We start from the raw sequence: 17,489 nt of genomic DNA, 5'->3' as shown, positions 1-17,489 counted from the left end.
GATTTGCGGTTCTCGAATAACGCCACATTTTCTCATCGACTTCATCAGAATCACGTGACATATACTGAATTTTTAGATCAGAATTTAAAAATGCAACAAGTTTGATGAACATTGATGAGATTCAATTCATTCATTCAAGAATATGCAATTTTGATATCATAAAGACAAAAAAAAACATAGTTCGTGTTCTCATGGTTTATTGTGGCTTTAAAATGTTCCGAAATTCCCCGACCTTTTAAATTGAAAATTCAAATACACAAAAAACCTAAGGGTTTTCTTCGTTTTGATCTATCTAGTACTGCTGCATAATGATACTAAAAATTTCTGGAGTGGGGTGCTTCATTAGCTAATTTTAGGATCCTTTCGCTAGGTCCAGGGGTTATAACTGAATAATTGGGTAATATTTAAGTATCATGACTGATCTGGTTGTTTTCATAGTCGATTCGTAGTAAGAAATGGAGTAACTTCAATTTTAGAGTAAGTACTTATGTAGTGAAATAAGATGCAGCAAATAAATGTTGGTCCTTTTCCGTTGATGACTCCCGTACATTATGCATCCTCGGATAATGAGTATGTATCGTCGCATAGTAAACCATAATTATGTAAAGATATGTCACAAATAACATGCACACGCAATATGCTGGAGGTGTTGGGGTATGGGCGCAAATGGTACAGATCCTAAATGTTTTAGCTTAAGATACGATTGAACGATATGGTCGAGGCTACCTACGGAGGGGGTACGGACAGCGTGCCTAATTTGGGAACTATGAAGCTGATTCAAAAGCTACCCTTCAAATCTGTCAAAAAGGTGAGAACACCCAACTTTAAACTATTGTCGGGTCTTTCCCATCATAGACCTGCCCCATATTAGGGGTCATATAACGTATACCCCCCCCCCCCCCAATTGTGGTAAACATACCAAAATGGCATTATGTTGGCTGTAATTTAGTGGGGGGGGGGGGGGGGGTCGGGTTGCTATTATGGGAAAGATTCCTATATTTAGTCCTAATCGACGCTTTGAATTATGGAAAGCTCTTCCTGGGCAAATTTTGCATATGAAAATGGTTTGGATCGACGGATGATTTCCGATTCGGTCAACTTCCCACCAAATTGTAATGGGTGCACCCTCAACGGCACGTGCAACAATTTCAAATATTGATATCCAATATGTAAAAGCACGTGCTCTAACTGGGGAGTGCACGACGTACCGGGGGCACACGAGGCAGTAATTTCAATCAGAGTCGCAAATCCGATACGCGTAGCCCGATTTTACCATACCAAAAGAACCCGTAGCTACCCAGGTTGAGGTCCAGACCCAAATTTTCGTCTGATCAGACTTTCCAGACCAAAATTATCTCTGATCAGACTTTCCAGACCAAAATTATCTCTGATGAGACTTTCCAGACGGAAATTCACCCTGATCAGACTTTCCAGACCCAAGTTACCTCTGATCAGACTTTCCAGAGACCCGGGCCGAGGTGTCAACGCTAAAAAAACGCAAAAATATGTAAGGTTGGCGTTGAATGCGTTGATTTTATGTATGATCTACGCTTGAGCGTAGATCTTACATAAATTCAACGCATTCAACGTCAATCTTGCATATTTAGCATTGAAATTTAGCGTAGATCTTACATATTTTGCGTTGAATTTAGCGTAGATCTTACGTAAAATCAACGCAATTAACGCCAATCCTACAATTTTTGCCTTGATTTTTGGCGTAGATTTTACATATTTAGCGTCGAGTTTTAGCGTAGTTCTTACATAAATTCAACACATTCTACGCCAATCTCACATATTTTGTGTTAAACTTTCGCGTAGATCTTAAATAATTATTGTTAAATTTTGGCGTAGATCTTACATATTTAGCCTTGAATTTAGCGTAGATCTTACATAAATTCAACGCATTCAACGCCAATCTTACATGTTTTGCGTTGAATTTTGGCGTAGATCTTACATATTTAGCGTTGAATTTAGCGTAGATCTTACATAAATTCAACGCATTCAACGCCAATCTTACATATTTTTCCTTGATTTTCGGCGTAGATCTTACTTATTTAGCATTGAATTTTTTCCATTCCATTTCAGACCACTTTACGATTTCAAAAGTCAAATTCTACGATAAATATTCATGATCTACGCTAAAATCAAAGCTAAATATGTAAGATCAACGCTAAATTCAACGCAAAAATATGTAAGATTTACGCTAAGATCAGCGGTAATTATGTAAGATCTGCGCTAAATTCTACGCTAAATATGTAAGAGCTACGCTAAGTTCAACGCTAAATATGTAAGATCAGCGGCAACTAGCGTTGACAAGTTCGCCGCCACCTCTTACATAATTTTGCGTTGAATGCGTTGAATTTTTGTCTTTAAATTCAACGCATTCAACACAAAATTTTGTAAGAAAATTGCGGTGAATTTTCCAACTTGTCAACGCTAGTTGCCGCTGATCTTACATGATTTCGGCCAAATTCCTCGGCCCGGGCACAAAAGGTCTCTGATCAGACTTTTCAAACCAAAGGTGTTCTGATCAGACCATATTCAAACCATTTTCCAGGTTCAAGTTCAGACAATTGCCCAGACCTTAAGCAGACTATGGTCAGACTGAAGTGCGCTGGAATAGGTTATGATCAGACCCAGTTGCGCTCGAAACATTCATGGTCAGACCCAGGTGGGCTTGCAGCCATTTATGATCAAAATAAAGTGCGCTCGAAAACGGTTCTGATCAGACTCAAGTGCGCTTGAAATAGTCTGATTAGAGAAAGATTTTACTTATGAAAAAGTTTCCTAATTTTGCTATAATTTACTCATTTCATGAAAATTGATGTTTGCAGTATTTAATTCATCTAAGGGAAATTCAATTACAAGTGTATTGCTAAAAAAACGAAACCCAACTGTTGAGAACAAATTTTACTTAGTGTACCGTTTATTGTATATTTCTGTCTCAATGGAAGAGCTTAGACAGCTGTCCATAAGAAACATCGTGGTCTCCAGTTGATCAAAATTTCTTCTGAAGGGGACCGGCCTCTGCTATCAGCTGAACTCTTTTTTGCTGATCAGATCTATCGGACTTTAGATGTGTCTCTCAACAGAACGCTGCATTATGGCTGCCTCTTCGCAGAGCCAACATCTCTCATTAAAAAGAAACAAAAATGAAAAAAAAAATAATCCGCTCGAAATGGTCCCTGATCAGACCCAATTGCGTTCAAAAACATTTCTGATCAGACCCAAGTGCGCTCGAAGAGGTTATGATCAGACCCAAATGCGCTCGAATTTTTCTCTGATCAGACCCAAGTGCGCTCGAATCCCACCTATGATCAGACTTTTCAGACCAAATTGAGCTCTGATCAGACCATCTCCAGACCATCGTCCAGACTGTAGTGCGCTCGAACTTCCTTCCAGACCCTAAAATTTCGGTCTGGGAACACACGGCTGTGCCCTCGAATGGGTCTGATCTTAAACCAATTTGGGTCGTGACCTCAACCCGGGTATTCCCGACACAATATTCTGAAAATTTAGTCCCCAATTAACCCTTCTATTTTGCCATATATTTTGCTCAGAGATAACAACAGCAACCCAGTTCTGATTTTGATCACTTGATAAAAATTTATGAAATGTGGTGTGTTTTTGTTAATTACACCGGGAATATTTCATTACTGAACCCATATGAATGAATCCTAACTCATGAAGCTAGTACTGGATTAATTATTTTATGGTATAATCCTTCACCATTTTCCCAGTCAAAATTCATAGCAAAATTTGAAGAATTTACAATGGATGTTCATCGAAACTGAATGACATTGAAGCCTCGATATTGGGTGATTAATTAGTTTGCAGAGTGTTAAGGAGCTAATCTAAAGCATATTGACAATGTACACAAAAGGAATGAGCTTGAGCGATGTAAGTTGGGGTGGAAGCTATCTTTGAATGTTATGTAAACAAAAGAGAGACTATCTTCGCACAGTGATCAATTTGTCAGCAATAACAAAACTGAAACTCAGAGGCCATTAAACATAAACTACCGAGGATGATTATAGCAGGTAAAAAAGAATGGAGGAGCTTGGGAACTCAAACAATGATATATATTTATGAATACCCACAAACACCAAAATTGCACACAAAAAGACACATTTAGACGATAAAACTGAAGATGTGTTCCCTTTAGGCTGCTACAAGTTTTTGCTTAATCTTTAGAGTTTTCAGAAAGCGTGAAATGGTTTCGTTAACTATGAGAAATTAATGCATAATAAAGGAGAAACAAACAAAAAAAATGCTTTGTTGGGTTAGTCAGATATTTTTTTGCGTTTTTTCAAGAAAAATGATGTTTGTTTGCCCTCAACGATTCCCAACATCATGGGAAAACGAAAACAAAGAAGAGGAAATAAAACTTTTTGAGTGACGTACCATTGTGTGAAAAAGCAAAGCAAATTAGAAAATTAAATGTGAAAAGAAAAGAATTAGCAATGTTTTTTTTTCGAATGGTAGAAAAAAAGTCTTTTAATCATTAAAAACAGATTTTTTATTGTATAATTTGGCAACACTTTAGCTTGTATGCAAAAAAGTTAACGGGCTTAGCATAACAGAAGGGTGGTTGAAGGGACTTGCATAAAGAAAAGAAATAAAAAGAGAAAATGAAGGAAAAAAATTGCTCGCTTTTTATCGAAATAGTTTTTGTTTGGATCCAAGCTTGGTACTCGCTTATTAGTAGAACTACTTCGAATAATTTTTGAAAAGTGATTTTGATTTTACACGAGAAATTTGGATTTAGATCTTGGTATTTAACGCAAATAGTTTTTGGTGTTCCTATATTGAAATTTTGTCAATCAGGTCGAAGTTTTTAGGGAGATTTTGGGGAGAATAATCGGGACCTATTGAACCTAAGCTAGGACACAGTAACTGTTGAACAGTTTTGTTAATTGTACAGTGCTCTCAGTATTGTCAAAAAACAGCAATATATTCATTGGAAGTTCAAATCAATTAAACCGGAATTTTTAGCAGAAATAATGAGCTATGATAAAGGTTTGATAAATGAGGTAAAAAGATGAACAAATTGCTTGTTAGAATTCATGCTAAGACTCAATTGAAGCAAACAAAAGAATACAAGGGTTGTTTGAAGGAAATTCAGTTAGAGAGAAGCTCAGTCCGTAGAAAAACAAGAATCCATTTTTTCACACATACCTCTCAAGTCCCCTTCTCTACTTCCTCAAGGCCGATTCGACTCAATTTTAACTGGTCACTCTTTGGAAACTGCATATGCATTGACAGAAAGGGCAAGCTTTTCCCCCAACCAGAGTTCGTTAATTTTGCTTTTAAAACAAACAAAAAATAGACGACAACTGAATTTTTTAAATGTAATTCATTGAAGGAAACGACACTTTTACCAGAGTCAAATAACTACCAAAAACCACCTTCCAATTTGAATATTGCAAATCGGTTTTTGCTCCAAGTGTAGCAGTTGGTTTTCAGTAGTTGTTTTTGAGTTCTTTGCGAAAGAACATGGTTTTGTAGTGGCAGTGAGCGAAACTGCTAAGTTATTGAAAATAGTTGTTGCGAAGATTTTTAATCTCTGGCCAGCTACTGGGAGGCAAAAGTTGTAAAGTTGTTTAGATTAGGAAGTGAATTGCGTGCGTTCCGGATACCTGTGGATAATTTAATTGAACTGGTTTGAATTAGTGTGAGCCATATGATAGCTTTGACAGAAAATTGAATTTGTTTGTCGAATTAACTCAATTATCTCTGGCCAGCTACTGGGAGGCAAAACTTGTATAGTTGTTTAGATTAGGAAGTGAATTGCGTGCGTTCCGGATACCTGTGGATAATTTAATTGAACTGGTTTGAATTAGTGTGAGCCATATGATAGTTTTGACAGAAAAATTGAAATTATTTGTCGAATTAACTCAATTATCTGTCTGGCTATAACAATACATACTGCTGGTATTACATATTTTGATCTTTTTTTCATATCAAGAGCAACGTCTTCAAGCAGCCGAAGGAGCAACATTTTTTGGAGACAACATAGTACACTCCCACCAACAAGAAGAACCACAAAACAAATCTTTCAAAATTGTGAGTTTTGGTAGCAAGCCAGTCCCCAGCTAGAAGCTTTCTAAAAGCAAAAATTTAAAATTTTACAGTGGCGTACCTGGTTGGACTCTCTCGTTAAAGAGGGAGTTGACCATCAAAATTTGAGGACGACACAAGTGTGATTAGATTTCTGAAAGACTGACGACGAGTGCACAGAATTGGCGATCGTATCGATAAATCAGTCTGAAGAAAACATTAAAGATTTTTAGAAAGACAATTTGAGATTTGAACTGTTTTCGAGAAACGGTTATTTTGAAAGACAGTCAGCGATTTTTCTTGAGACAAGGATCCTGACCGAGTGTAGTGGTTGATGTACCCGAGCTGATAGATTGAGAAGATTACTTAAAAATAGGATGAGAAGAAGCGCTGAGAGGATTTGCAGCAGAAATTGAAGCCTCAGATGATCATTCAGAGTAGAGTGCGGCCTTTTTGAGAACCCTGGCTGGATTTGGTTTTTTAAAATGTTTTACTACGACTGGATATTAAGTTAGAAAGGGCTGGCGTGATCATAAATTGGATTTTTTTTGCATTTTTCTTGTAGAAAGAAGATTTGGGTTTTAGAAATAGGATCAATGGAATAGTGCTTGGACGCTTCAAGAATCTTTGTACTTCTTTGATCTGAGACTCTGCAATAACCCACAGTTTTATGAGGATGCGCTTGAGAGATACTAGATAGAGAAGGAGGAAAAAGAGAAAGCGGTGTACAGCGTGGATTCGACATACCAATGTTACAAAGTGATCAAAGTGACATTGTTGACAGAGAGGTGTTACCGCGCCAAATTTGGACTTCGAAATCATACAAAGAAAAGGACGTTTAAGTGAAAACCGATATAGTCAAATCAGTTACGACGGTAAAATCGGCAAAGTATTCTTCGGCTAAATGTTGGTCCGCTATTAAAGCCATTGGATTTGGAGTAAAAGCGGCGCTCGAAGAGAAACCTAAAGTGGGAGAGGAAACTCAGGATATCAGTTCAAGGAGAACTGATATTCGGCCAAGTTTGAAGATCGTTGCGGATTCTAACATTGATGAAAACAATGGAAATTTTGAAAGATTAGAAAAATTAGAGCGTTGTGTGGCTAAGCCAAACTGACAAATAATTTAAGGAAGTAATGAATTGATGCATTTCTAGTTAATGATATATTGGCAAGCGTTACACGGTTGAAGAGCTAGGAATTGAAAAATGCAAGGAAATTGAGAACTTTGAGAAAGGAGACAATCTAATGATTTGTGTCGACGAGTTTAGCAACTTTGGGAGCGACGATGGAGATGAATTCTGTTATACGAAGGACGACGACGTGTTCGTTCCAAAAAGTGATCAGCAAAGAAGTAACTCTGAAAATTTCCACCCAAAAAATTGCAGTTGCAAAACACGCTGGAAATATTTGATAGCTCTTGAAAGACCTCCGTTGGTCCTTGCTTGCCCTATTTTGGTAAATGGATAGATAATAGAGAAATATAAGTGCCATATTTGAATTTTGCAAAAGATTATGTTTTGTTTTCGGCAGCAGGAGGAAAGTTTAGTTGCAGTTCGATTGCGCCTGAGTTGCACCAAATCAAGCAGTTCTGCGTCGCTAAAGATAGATCGACTTCCTTTGAGCCAAAGTCATTGGGAGGAAAATGTGAGATATTACAGGAGAACTTTGTAGTTTTTGCTAAGATAGGCTTGAGGAGGCGACTAGGAACTTTGAAATTATGGCCGTAGGCAGAGTTGACGTTTAAACAGCGCAAGGAAGATGTCACTACTCCGGAGAAATTAGCCAAAATTTTTTCCCCATGATTGGGAAAGAACAGGCGGTCGCAAGAAAAGGCAATAAAAAACAATTCAGGAACTCTGATTTTTCGAAGTATCTGTGATTCTACAAATGAACGCGGAAATGGTTTTGGCACTTCGTTTCAGAAGCCAGCGACAGAAAGTATCGAAATGTCCCAAATGTATGCAAATCAGTGCACAAATGATGACATAGTGTTGACTACTGAATCAACTGCGGATAAAGCTTTTCAGTAATGTACTCATGGCGAAAAAGAGGCGACAAATGGTTGCCTAATTGCACTCTCAGAAGAGCGCAATTGTGGCTTGTTCGATTTGACTTTTGGATTATTTGATATGCAGATAGAAGAGTGTGGATACTCAGAGGGTAGAGCCTTGCTGAATGAAAGACAACAAATAACAGCATCAGTTTGAAGCCGTGTTTTCAAACGGTTAAATCAGAGTGGCCACTGAAAACAGATCGTTTGAAGATTCTTCTGATAGACTTGGAGCCTGACTTATTTCAATCCGATTTGCTAAATTGAGTATCTCTCCTGATGCGAGTGTTGGAGCTCTTCCGAATGAAACGCCTATACAGAAAGGGACCAACGAGTCAATGTGAGCAGAGCAACGGAAGTGTTTTTAACGTTGATCGAGTGAAAATCCCATTTAGCAAATCGAAAGTGAAGAACTGGAAATGCACAGGGTGGAGTTCGGTGATAGGTCGTTGTCACCGTCAACAGGATGTGATTTGTTACTGAACTTGAGGACTGACGCTAGTGCAAACGCTAAGGAAAACGCTAGTGCTAGTGCAGATGATTGCAGAGTACGTGATATTGCAGAATATGTTCAGACTTCCTATTCGCAGGAAGATAATGAACGGGAGCAGTCTTTGAATTTTGAAGTCAAGAAAGCAATAGTTATTCATCGAAATCAGTCGTCAATGCGCTTATCCGGCCGCGAAGCGATCGTACAATATGAGAGCAGTCTGGAATTGGAGTACACTGAGTTTTGCCGGTCTTTGTAGGAAATACAAAGTGTCTCTCGGAAAGAGAAGTGGAAAAAACCTAATTTGGTGTATCGGTTGTCCGGGGGAATGTGGCGCAAACGAGGGAAAATGTCGAAGAATTAGACAGGAGGCTGGCATCCTTTCAAGCATCACAGGAGGAAAAAAGTTGACAAAATTGCTTAAAATGGGCTGTCTGATGTGAGAGCTAGTAAATCACATCTGACAAAGCTGCATCTCTTATGATTGTGAGTTTTTATGCCACACGTTAGTTTGGAATATCATGATTGAATCAGTAAATCTGCTGTTAAAATTGAAGTGCAAATGCTCTAAAGGACAAAAACTATTGAAAAAAGATGGCCTGTTTAATTGCAATGTTTGGAACCGGGTTAAGATAAGACAGAAAAAGGGTTGTTAGATTCGGATCGTTTTCATTGTGAGCAATTTTTCAGCCAGTTCTTTCTGTTCAAAAACAATTAGCTGACTGAGTGCCCTATTATATATATATATATATATATATATATATATAAATATATATATATATAAATATATATATATAAATATATATATATATATATATATATATATATATATATATATATGTATGAGCCTGCTGATATCTTCCACTAATTGTTTAATCACTAAAGGGTGTTCTGGGCATTATCTAACCTCCATTTACATTTAGCTCTATTTTAATGATTCAAACTAATCTTGGTTCACAAAATTTCCGAAAAAAAGCTCTATCAACGAGAGTGTGGTAGTACACAGTACACAGGGACCAACGGATATGTTTTATTATTCGGGAGAATAATCGTCTAGAAGGGAGGAGTGTAGTAATTACAATGGATGTTCCTCGAAATTACATGACATTGAAGCTTCAATATTGGTCGGTTAATTAGTTTGCAGGTAGGGAGCTAATCTTGAGTATATTGACTATGTAAACAAAAGGAACAACCTTGAGCGATATAAGTTGATGTTGAATTTATATTTATTTCTTATGTCAACAAAAGATAGACTAGGTTTGCACAGTGATCAAGCTGTAGGAAATAGTACGAATGACACTTAGATGTCAGTAAACAAAATAAACATAAAGAGAATGGATGAGCTTGGGAAAACGAATGATATTTAATTATGAATTCATCCCAAACCCCAAAATTGCGCCCCAAAAAGCCACTTTGGAATGATAAAACTGAATGTAAAGTCTCTAGAGGCTGCTACAAGTTTGGGGTTACTCTTTAGATTTTTCAAAAAGGATAAAAGTGGTATGTTAACCGTTAACATGAAAAAATTAGTGCATAAAAAGGGAAACAAACAAAAAATGTTGTAAGAAGGATTTGTCAGATTTTTTTTTTTGCATTTTTCCAAGAAAAATGATTCTTGTTTGCCCTCGACGATTACCCACAGCATAGGGAAAAGAAAACAAAGACAAAGAAACAAAAAATTGTGTCATACACCTTACTTTGGGAAATAAGAAAACAAAATTGTATGTGAAAAAATGATTTACCAGTTTTTTCTTTTTCGAATGAGAGAAAAATAGTTTTGGTCAATGAAAACTATTACTTTTTTGATGTAAGTCGGCAACTGTTTGCTTCTATGCACAACAACAAAACGCACAGAACAGCATAACAAAACTAAGCAGAACAGAAGGGTGGTTGAAGGGAAAAATTTAAAAAATTGTATTGAAATAAATGCTTGCTTTTTTTGGATTAGTTTTTATTTGGGTCCAAGCCTCCTACTCCCTTATTAGTAGAACTAGTTCGAGTAATATTTCAGAACTAATTTTGTTTTTACGATATCTGGTAAAGATCTTGGGAATTAAAGCAAATAGTTTTCCGAGTTTTTATATTCAATTTTTCATTCAATATTCAATTCTTATTTTTTATTTTTAATTTCTGTCAGTCAGGCCATATTTTTTAGGGAGAACTTGGGAAGATCAACGGATCTCTGAGCATTGAAAGAATTGCTTGTTAGAACTCTCATTTCCTCAATCTTATTGACCTCAAGTTTTAACAGGTGACTCTTTGGACAACTGCATATGCACTGAGAAATGCAGGGAGTTTTTTCCGCTAACCCAAAGCTGTTTGTTTTGCTTTTGCAACAAACAAAAAATGAGGCGATAACTGTTTTTTTGTTCTACCATGAAAAAAGTAACATTTTTACCACAGTCAAGATAACTACCAAAAACCATATTAAACCATTTCAAAGTATTAACGATGACGAATATTGTATAATGAAAAGGGGCAGAAAACCTAAATTTCCCCCTGATTTTTCCACCATTGTGATCATAAGGGTTGTCAGAAGTTGGTTAATTTGATTAAAGGTTATTTTTACATCATAATGGGAAGCAGAGCACCCTTAAGCAGTGAAAACATAGCAGTGAAAACATAGAACCTAGCATGCATGCTTAGAGACAAAGTGACATGAAACTTGAGTTTTTCTGAATCCTGAAACTAGCAAACCAATTAAACCAAAGAAGTGTGGTCCACTTGAGCAAACATTTACATAAAATAAACTACAGCGCAAGACCAACATTCTACGCCTACTAAATTACTTATACGTTAGGTAAAAAATAATCTAAAAGGAACGACACGTTACGTTTTGTTGATGGAAAACTGATAAAGTTGAGTACCCTTAAGCTCCAGGGAAACGCTCAGTGAGAAGCTTACGAGGCTGAAGAACAGTGGTTCGTCAGTAAAAACGGAGTAAGTGAGACCGCTCAAGTAGAGCAGTTGGTTCTCAGAGTGAGAACATTATAGTTGTTTATGAGTTCTTTCGAACATAGTTTTGTAGTGGCGGTGAGTGAAACTGCTAAGTTATTGAAAATTGTTGGTTGCGAAGATTTTAAGTCTCTGGACAGCTACTGGGAGGCAAAAGTTGTAAAGTTGTTTGGATTAGGAAGTGAATTGCATGCGTTCCGGATACCTGTGGATATATTGATTGAACTGGTTTGAATTAGTGTGAGCCATAAGTTTATTTTGGCAGAAAAATTGCTTTTGTTTGTCGAAATATCTCTCTGGTTATAACAATACATATTGCTGGCTTTACATATTTTGATCATTATTTCAATTATCAAGAGCGACGTTTTCAAGCAGCCGAAAGAGCAATATTTTTTGGGGACAACATAGTACACTCCCAACAACAAGAAAAACCACCAAGCAAATCTTGTAGAATTTCCTTTAGAGTTTTGGGCGCTAGCCAGTCCCCAGCTAGAAGTTTTCTGGCGACAAAAATACAAAATTCTACAACTTTTCAGACTGGCGTGCTTCACTTCAGAGAGAAGATAAAGACCTCAATCAATTAGAAATCATTTATAACGTAGTCACGTCATTTTCCCCACCACTTTTAAAAGAAATTTCTATAATTTTACGATATAGTTTTCCTTGCGGTGGAAAAATAAGAGATTGTGAAGGGAAGTGACGTGTAGAGTTTCTTTTCATTTCTCTTTTATAGTATAAAGATTCGAGCCAAGGATGAAAAGACTAAAACCAGATCACTTTTCAGCTAATCTTTTGGTTTGCAAGGGGTACCTCGCAGGAGCTGTCGAACGAAAGTTTGAGCAATTCAAATAACACCAAGGATCTCTACTAGCATAATCAGTGGAACAAATTTAACTCCGCTATGAGCAACTTGTTTTTTAACAAGTGATTAACAGCCTTAACTATCAACTCGCGTGTAGATTACGAACGCATCTTGTTTCATATTATGATCACAATGAAATAAGAAAAGAATGTTGCTGTAGAAACTAGACTCTGCAGTGTATCGTTTGAAATGGTCGAGGAATGTACAGGTGTAAAAATGTCCAATAACAGTCCTGGAATCCAAATGTTTCATTGCTGAACAACTCGGTGATATATCCGGGAGCAACAAATTGAAACTTGTTAGTATAATCAAGTAAAAGAATATATAAAATGTAATTTCAGAAAAAAATTAGAGACACAAATTTATATAGCAGCACAAAACACAGTTTCTTGCTATGTATGCATTAACAAAGTAAAACCCAACAAAAAATGGAATTGCACAGAACAAGTATAGTTAAAAATGGGTTTGCATTAATAGAACAAGTATAGTTTTTTGCAAATAGAAAAATTATCCAATTAAATTTCTAATTCACTTTGAACGTGTCTTTCAACAAACAATTTAGAAAGATTACTAGCTACTGACACGATAAAAACCAAAAAACTATATGGAAAATCGCAATAGTCGGTTTGTCGTAGAATTCCGAGCCTAAAATTTTTCATTTGCAATGAGATATTTGGAAAATTAAAGTAATTACTGATATCTTATTGCAATTGAAAACTTTTAGGCTCGGAATTCTACGACAAAGTGACGATTCCAATTTTTCATATTCCGATAAAAGTTGCACACATTCTAGTTGATTCTGATCGATGTAGTTTCACTGTCGGTTCAATGACGTTAAATAACACCCATTTGCAAAAAAATTGATTCTCTTATTCTTGATTTCACATCTCAATCACATCACTCTTACACCGATATTAAATTCATCTCTAGCTTCTCTCTGAACGAATTTGGATGCTTTTCTGTTCATATTTTCAGCAACTTATAATAATTTCATTAATGCGGATTAGTGGCGCAAAATTATCATTTTGAAATGAAAACATGAGGATTCAATATTGATTTTCTTCTGTTGTTGGTCTAATTTTTATTTTTTTTCTTACTGATAATCAGTTGATTCAATCGTTCCGATGGTATTTTTGTTCATTCCGATACAGATTGGAGATGCAAAACCTTAGATTAAAAGTAAATAAAAATTGTGATCATTAAGGGCAGTAGTTAAGCAGAGAAGAAAGATTTTTAAGTCCCAAATTTTAATTGAAAACAAGATAAACCAGATTGACACATGAGGGTTACTGCTAATCCGGAAAAGAGTAATAGATTTTGGACTAATTCAGGGTTGAATTGCGCTGTCACCAACCTCCGGGTTGAAACAACTCGATGGTAGCTTAAAGTTCCACAAGCTTAAACGATCATTTCTGATCTCTCTCTCTCTCTCTCCCTCTCTCTCTCTCTCTCTCTCTTTTCTCTCTCTCTCTCTCTCTCTCTCTCTCTCTCTTTCTCTCTCTCTGTCTCTATTTCTCTCTCTCTCATACCAGTTTTTCCTCCCAGTTTTAAAACATATGCCGTGAGAAATGCTGGAATTTTGTGTAAATTCGCTTTACAAAAAAGAAATATTTACAGTGCAATGCAACCAAATTTTATTTTTTCCTATTTTGATCCATTTTTTTTCCAATCAATCAGAGTTCGGTTTCTTTCAATCATAAAACGATCAACTCTTCAATTGATTCAAAATTTGAAAGTTGAACTTGCAGGAAGAAGTTTGAATTGCATGAATTTTGATGATCATTATGAGCGGGAGTTAAGCAGATTTTTCAAGCAAAAATTTTTCTATCTTTATTTTTTCCCTGCTGCTCACACACCGGTTAATTTGGTTCATGAGTTTCGAAAAACTAACCCGGGTTAAAAACGGTTATTGGGTAAAGGCGTACGATACCGAACTCACGTATGGTTGATTATGTTAACTGATCAAGGCCTCATATTTCTGGACCCAATTTAAAATAAGTTTAGAAAATTTGTGCGTCTCGGAAAGGGAAACACTATCAATTACGGCCGTTTCGGAAAATTTACCGGTCCAGAAAACAGAGATTTCTTTAAAAAACAGTGGTCAAAAAATGCTCATTTATCTTCAAAGTATTGGTGAAAAACGGTCATCTGCTACAAAATTCGGTCAGAAATCGTCATTTCTTAAAATAAAAAAATAGACAAGTTTTGACCAGAATCCCTTAGCTTCTCCACCTATTGTCATATCATATTTGTCACCCATTGTCAAGTTTTCTGGCGACAAAAATACAAAATTCTACAATTTTTCAGACTGGCGTGCTTCACTTCAGAGAGAAGATAAAGACCTCAATCAATTAGAAATCATTTATAACGTAGTCACGTCATTTTCCCCACCACTTTTAAAAGAAATTTCTATAATTTTACGATATAGTTTTCCTTGCGGTGGAAAAATAAGAGATTGTGAAGGGAAGTGACGTGTAGAGTTTCTTTTCATTTCTCTTTTATAGTATAAAGATTCGAGCCAAGGATGAAAAGACTAAAACCAGATCACTTTTCAGCTAATCTTTTGGTTTGCAAGGGGTACCTCGCAGGAGCTGTCGAACGAAAGTTTGAGCAATTCAAATAACACCAAGGATCTCTACTAGCATAATCAGTGGAACAAATTTAACTCCGCTATGAGCAACTTGTTTTTTAACAAGTGATTAACAGCCTTAACTATCAACTCGCGAGTAGATTACGAACGCATCTTGTTTCATATTATGATCACAATGAAATAAGAAAAGAATGTTGCTGTAGAAACTAGACTCTGCAGTGTATCGTTTGAAATGGTCGGGGAATGTACAGGTGTAAAAATGTCCAATAACAGTCCTGGAATCCAAATGTTTCATTGCTGAACAACTCGGTGATATATCCGGGAGCAACAAATTGAAACTTGTTAGTATAATCAAGTAAAAGAATATATAAAATGTAATTTCAGAAAAAAATTAGAGACACAAATTTATATAGCAGCACAAAACACAGTTTCTTGCTATGTATGCATTAACAAAGAAAAACCCAACAAAAAATGGAATTGCACAGAACAAGTATAGTTAAAAATGCGTTTGCATTAATAGAACAAGTATAGTTTTTTGCAAATAGAAAAATTATCCAATTAAATTTCTAATTCACTTTGAACGTGTCTTTCAACAAACAATTTAGAAAGATTACTAGCTACTGACACGATAAAAACCAAAAAAACTATATGGAAAATCGCAATAGTCGGTTTGTCGTAGAATTCCGAGCCTAAAATTTTTCATTTGCAATGAGATATTTGGAAAATTAAAGTAATTACTGATATCTTATTGCAATTGAAAACTTTTAGGCTCGGAATTCTACGACAAAGTGACGATTCCAATTTTTCATATTCCGATAAAAGTTGCACACATTCTAGTTGATTCTGATCGATGTAGTTTCACTGTCGGTTCAATGACGTTAAATAACACCCATTTGCAAAAAAATTGATTCTCTTATTCTTGATTTCACATCTCAATCACATCACTCTTACACCGATATTAAATTCATCTCTAGCTTCTCTCTGAACGAATTTGGATGCTTTTCTGTTCATATTTTCAGCAACTTATAATAATTTCATTAATGCGGATTAGTGGCGCAAAATTATCATTTTGAAATGAAAACATGAGGATTCAATATTGATTTTCTTCTGTTGTTGGTCTAAATTTTATTTTTTTTCTTACTGATAATCAGTTGATTCAATCGTTCCGATGGTATTTTTGTTCATTCCGATACAGATTGGAGATGCAAAACCTTAGATTAAAAGTAAATAAAAATTGTGATCATTAAGGGCAGTAGTTAAGCAGAGAAGAAAGATTTTTAAGTCCCAAATTTTAATTGAAAACAAGATAAACCAGATTGACACATGAGGGTTACTGCTAATCCGGAAAAGAGTAATAGATTTTGGACTAATTCAGGGTTGAATTGCGCTGTCACCAACCTCCGGGTTGAAACAACTCGATGGTAGCTTAAAGTTCCACAAGCTTAAACGATCATTTCTGATCTCTCTCTCTCTCTCCCTCTCTCTCTCTCTTTTCTCTCTCTCTCTCTCTCTCTCTCTCTCTCTCTCTCTTTCTCTCTCTCTCTCTATTTCTCTCTCTCTCTCTCTCTCATACCAGTATTTCCTCCCAGTTTTAAAACATATGCCGTGAGAAATGCTGGAATTTTGTGTAAATTCGCTTTACAAAAAAGAAATATTTACAGTGCAATGCAACCAAATTTTATTTTTTCCTATTTTCATCCATTTTTTTTCCAATCAATCAGAGTTCGGTTTCTTTCAATCATAAAACGATCAACTCTTCAATTGATTCAAAATTTGAAAGTTGAACTTGCAGGAAGAAGTTTGAATTGCATGAATTTTGATGATCATTATGAGCGGGAGTTAAGCAGATTTTTCAAGCAAAAATTTTTCTATCTTTATTTTTTCCCTGCTGCTCACACACCGGTTAATTTGGTTCATGAGTTTCGAAAAACTAACCCGGGTTAAAAACGGTTATTGGGTAAAGGCGTACGATACCGAACTCACGTATGGTTGATTATGTTAACTGATCAAGGCCTCATATTTCTGGACCCAATTTAAAATAAGTTTAGAAAATTTGTGCGTCTCGGAAAGGGAAACACTATCAATTACGGCCGTTTCGGAAAATTTACCGGTCCAGAAAACAGAGATTTCTTTAAAAAACAGTGGTCAAAAAATGCTCATTTATCTTCAAAGTATTGGTGAAAAACGGTCATCTGCTACAAAATTCGGTCAGAAATCGTCATTTCTTAAAATAAAAAAATAGACAAGTTTTGACCAGAATCCCTTAGCTTCTCCACCTATTGTCGTATCATATTTGTCACCCATTGTCAAGTTTTTATCATTTATTGACAATGAACGAGATCCCTCAATGACTCTGTGAACACGCATGCTTCCAGCTCTCACGTTAAAGCACGCGTTTTCGAAATTTTAAAACATAAAGCTTTTGCGGTGTAATGCCATCAAACTTTGACTGATTCTTTCCTCACCCCACTGTGTTTTCCAA

The 17,489-nt window shown here is 36.0% G+C and overlaps 1 protein-coding gene across 1 annotated transcript in view; it reads left to right on the top strand.

Annotated features, from left to right (window-relative positions):
• LOC142355410 (uncharacterized) overlaps positions 1-17,489 on the top strand; it is a 92,616-nt gene that overhangs the window by 69,066 nt on the left and 6,061 nt on the right. Inside the window, exon 3 of the mRNA XM_075407601.1 lies at positions 692-808. Within this exon, the coding sequence (XP_075263716.1) occupies positions 692-808 (117 nt within the window). The remainder of the gene's footprint in view (positions 1-691; positions 809-17,489) is intronic.

The sequence above is a fragment of the Convolutriloba macropyga genome, chromosome 2, assembly GCF_964194025.1.
Source record: "Convolutriloba macropyga chromosome 2, txConMacr16.3, whole genome shotgun sequence".
In the NCBI taxonomy this organism is placed as follows: Eukaryota; Metazoa; Xenacoelomorpha; order Acoela; family Convolutidae; genus Convolutriloba; species Convolutriloba macropyga.
Note: the sequence above shows the minus strand (reverse complement) of the source record. Positions and strands in the feature narration are given on the sequence as shown.